The 2133-nt window shown below is 41.4% G+C and overlaps 1 protein-coding gene across 3 annotated transcripts in view; it reads right to left on the reverse strand.

Moving 5' to 3' along the window:
* nudt1 (nudix (nucleoside diphosphate linked moiety X)-type motif 1) overlaps nucleotides 1-2133 on the reverse strand; it is a 6622-nt gene that overhangs the window by 3108 nt on the left and 1381 nt on the right. The window contains exons 1-2 of one of the 3 annotated variants that reach the window (XM_024271678.1): nucleotides 2016-2133; nucleotides 1090-1247 (exon numbers count right to left, since the gene is read on the reverse strand). The exons of the other annotated variants lie outside the window; for them this stretch is intronic. Coding sequence (XP_024127446.1) covers nucleotides 1090-1241 — 152 coding nt within the window. The 5' untranslated portion in view covers nucleotides 1242-1247; nucleotides 2016-2133. The remainder of the gene's footprint in view (nucleotides 1-1089; nucleotides 1248-2015) is intronic. 3 annotated transcript variants of the gene reach the window in all.

Genomic DNA, 2133 nt, shown 5'->3' on the forward strand with positions numbered 1-2133 from the left:
TAAAAAAAACATTCACATTTGAAACTTGGATGAAAAAAAGCTATAAACCAAAAACTGTTACCAAGTAATAAATATTTGGTTTTCATTTTCAATATTACTTTTAAGTTTACAATATGTGATTTCAACCGTCCTCCGCTTCGCGTCAAACGGTTTAGGCCTCCGCGAAGTGCGTACATTTCTCATAATGCACACTTCGCCATGGAACACGGCATGAAGCCTGAAGCCGTTACAGACCTCAGCTGCAGCGGTAAAGTGTCGCTGTTTTGAAAGAAAGACCCGGACAAATTAGAATGTTTTTTATCTTTTCCTGAAGTTAAGCCTTCAGTGACCAGCTAGAACATAAACGGAACACAATCAGCTTCTGTCTCTGTGTTTCATTTCACGGCAGGTTTGCTCTTCTGAGCTGCTCTTGAAGCAGGAACTCCCTCTTGTGGTGAGACAGAAGACCACACCTTTCATGTCAAGTAATAGTAATAGAGACATGAAAGCCTGCTGTTATATATTTTACAGTTTATCGGTCAAAAAATGCATCTGTAAAAAGCAAAGGAGCAAAAAAGAAGCAGTGACTACAATCAAAATCCTAATATTGCTGTGTGCCAGCAAAAGAAAATAGCAGTTTAGGAAAGGTCATGAGCTGGATTTGAACTCAGTCATTTTGAGACACAGGCCAGTGACTTTACCTCTGGGCTACAGCCCGGGTAGTGAAAAGTGAACGCCCGGTTTTGACAACACTAGAACGCCGCTTTCGACACGCAGTTTTGACGGGACAAGAACGCCGCTTTCGACGCGCGGTTTTGACGGCACTCGAACGCCGCTTTGAACGTGCGGTTTGCACACGATAAAACGCCGCTTTTGACGCGCGATTTTGACAGCACTAGAACGCCGGTTTAAACGCGCGGTTTGCACACAATAAAACGCCGCTTTCGACGTGCGGCTTTTACACAATAAAACACAGCTTTTTACGTGCTACTTTTAAAACGGGCGTTAAAAACGGCGTTTTTCGTGGCAAAAACGCCGTTTTTCCCGGTGATTATTGACTCCTTTGGCTTGCCATAGTATTTAGTCCTGCACGGACACATCTAAATGTACCTCTTAGCAGCATCTTCAATTGTTTCTCCAGGCTGAACTTTCCCGCCGAAGCCGTTCCACTTTCCCACTCCAAACCCTCTCTTCTTCATGCCCAGCAGAACTCTCCCCGGCTGGACCACCAGAACCAGGGTGAGCAGCTTCGGGCTCAACATTTGGTTCTCGGGGAAAGAAGGAGCAAGTGCAGTTTAGCAAAAACAGAAAGCCGCCAAAAATAATTAATAAAAAATAGTGGGACTTCAACAGTTATTTGTGGTTTACACAAGTGAGCAAAACAATTAACACGAATATTAACTAAAATACAACTTCGAAGATCAAGTTGAAATGGGAATGCCTCGTTTAGATTACGCACACGTGGTCACTGTTCCTCGTCACATGATGAACTGATTAAAAAAAGTGTGGATTGGGCCAAATAGCCGCGTAGCAGCAGAGAAATCCCGGGGGTTTGTTTATAAGATGGTTCCGTGTTACATTTAAATAGAGCCGGTAGGAAACGACATCATTGCTTGACCACCAACTTGTTAACAGAGATTATTCAAACCCATTCCATCCGAAAAAATATTGTCTTATCTTAATTTTTGACATTATATATATTTTTGGGGGACAAAATTACTGTATGTTCTATTATAGAAGTTTAGATTATATGAGTTAAGTTTTACATTTCACACTTTTTAGAACGGAAATACATTTCAAAAAGTCAAATTAACAAAAAATATTAAAACGATTTTATTGTCTGTAATATTCAATAAATTATAAGCAATGCTCGAGAAATAATTTGAATATTTAACTCAAGATAGGAACCATGTTTCCCGAAGCGTCGTCTAGAGAGGGATCTAAATAGCTGCTACACGAAGTTTGCGCATGCGCAAAGATTACAATGTGGACTACATGTTTGTTTTCGTTAAAATTACCATGGACTTTCCATTTACAGGTGAGATGTGTTCACTCTTCGTTGAGTCTATTAAAGAAGCAGACGGGTAAAACTGCGGCGGAGCAGCGCTGGCTGCAGCGACAGCTCAAAGACCCGTATGTTAAAGCCTCGCACAG

Source organism: Oryzias melastigma, linkage group LG8 (assembly GCF_002922805.2).
Source record: "Oryzias melastigma strain HK-1 linkage group LG8, ASM292280v2, whole genome shotgun sequence".
NCBI lineage: Eukaryota > Metazoa > Chordata > Actinopteri > Beloniformes > Adrianichthyidae > Oryzias > Oryzias melastigma.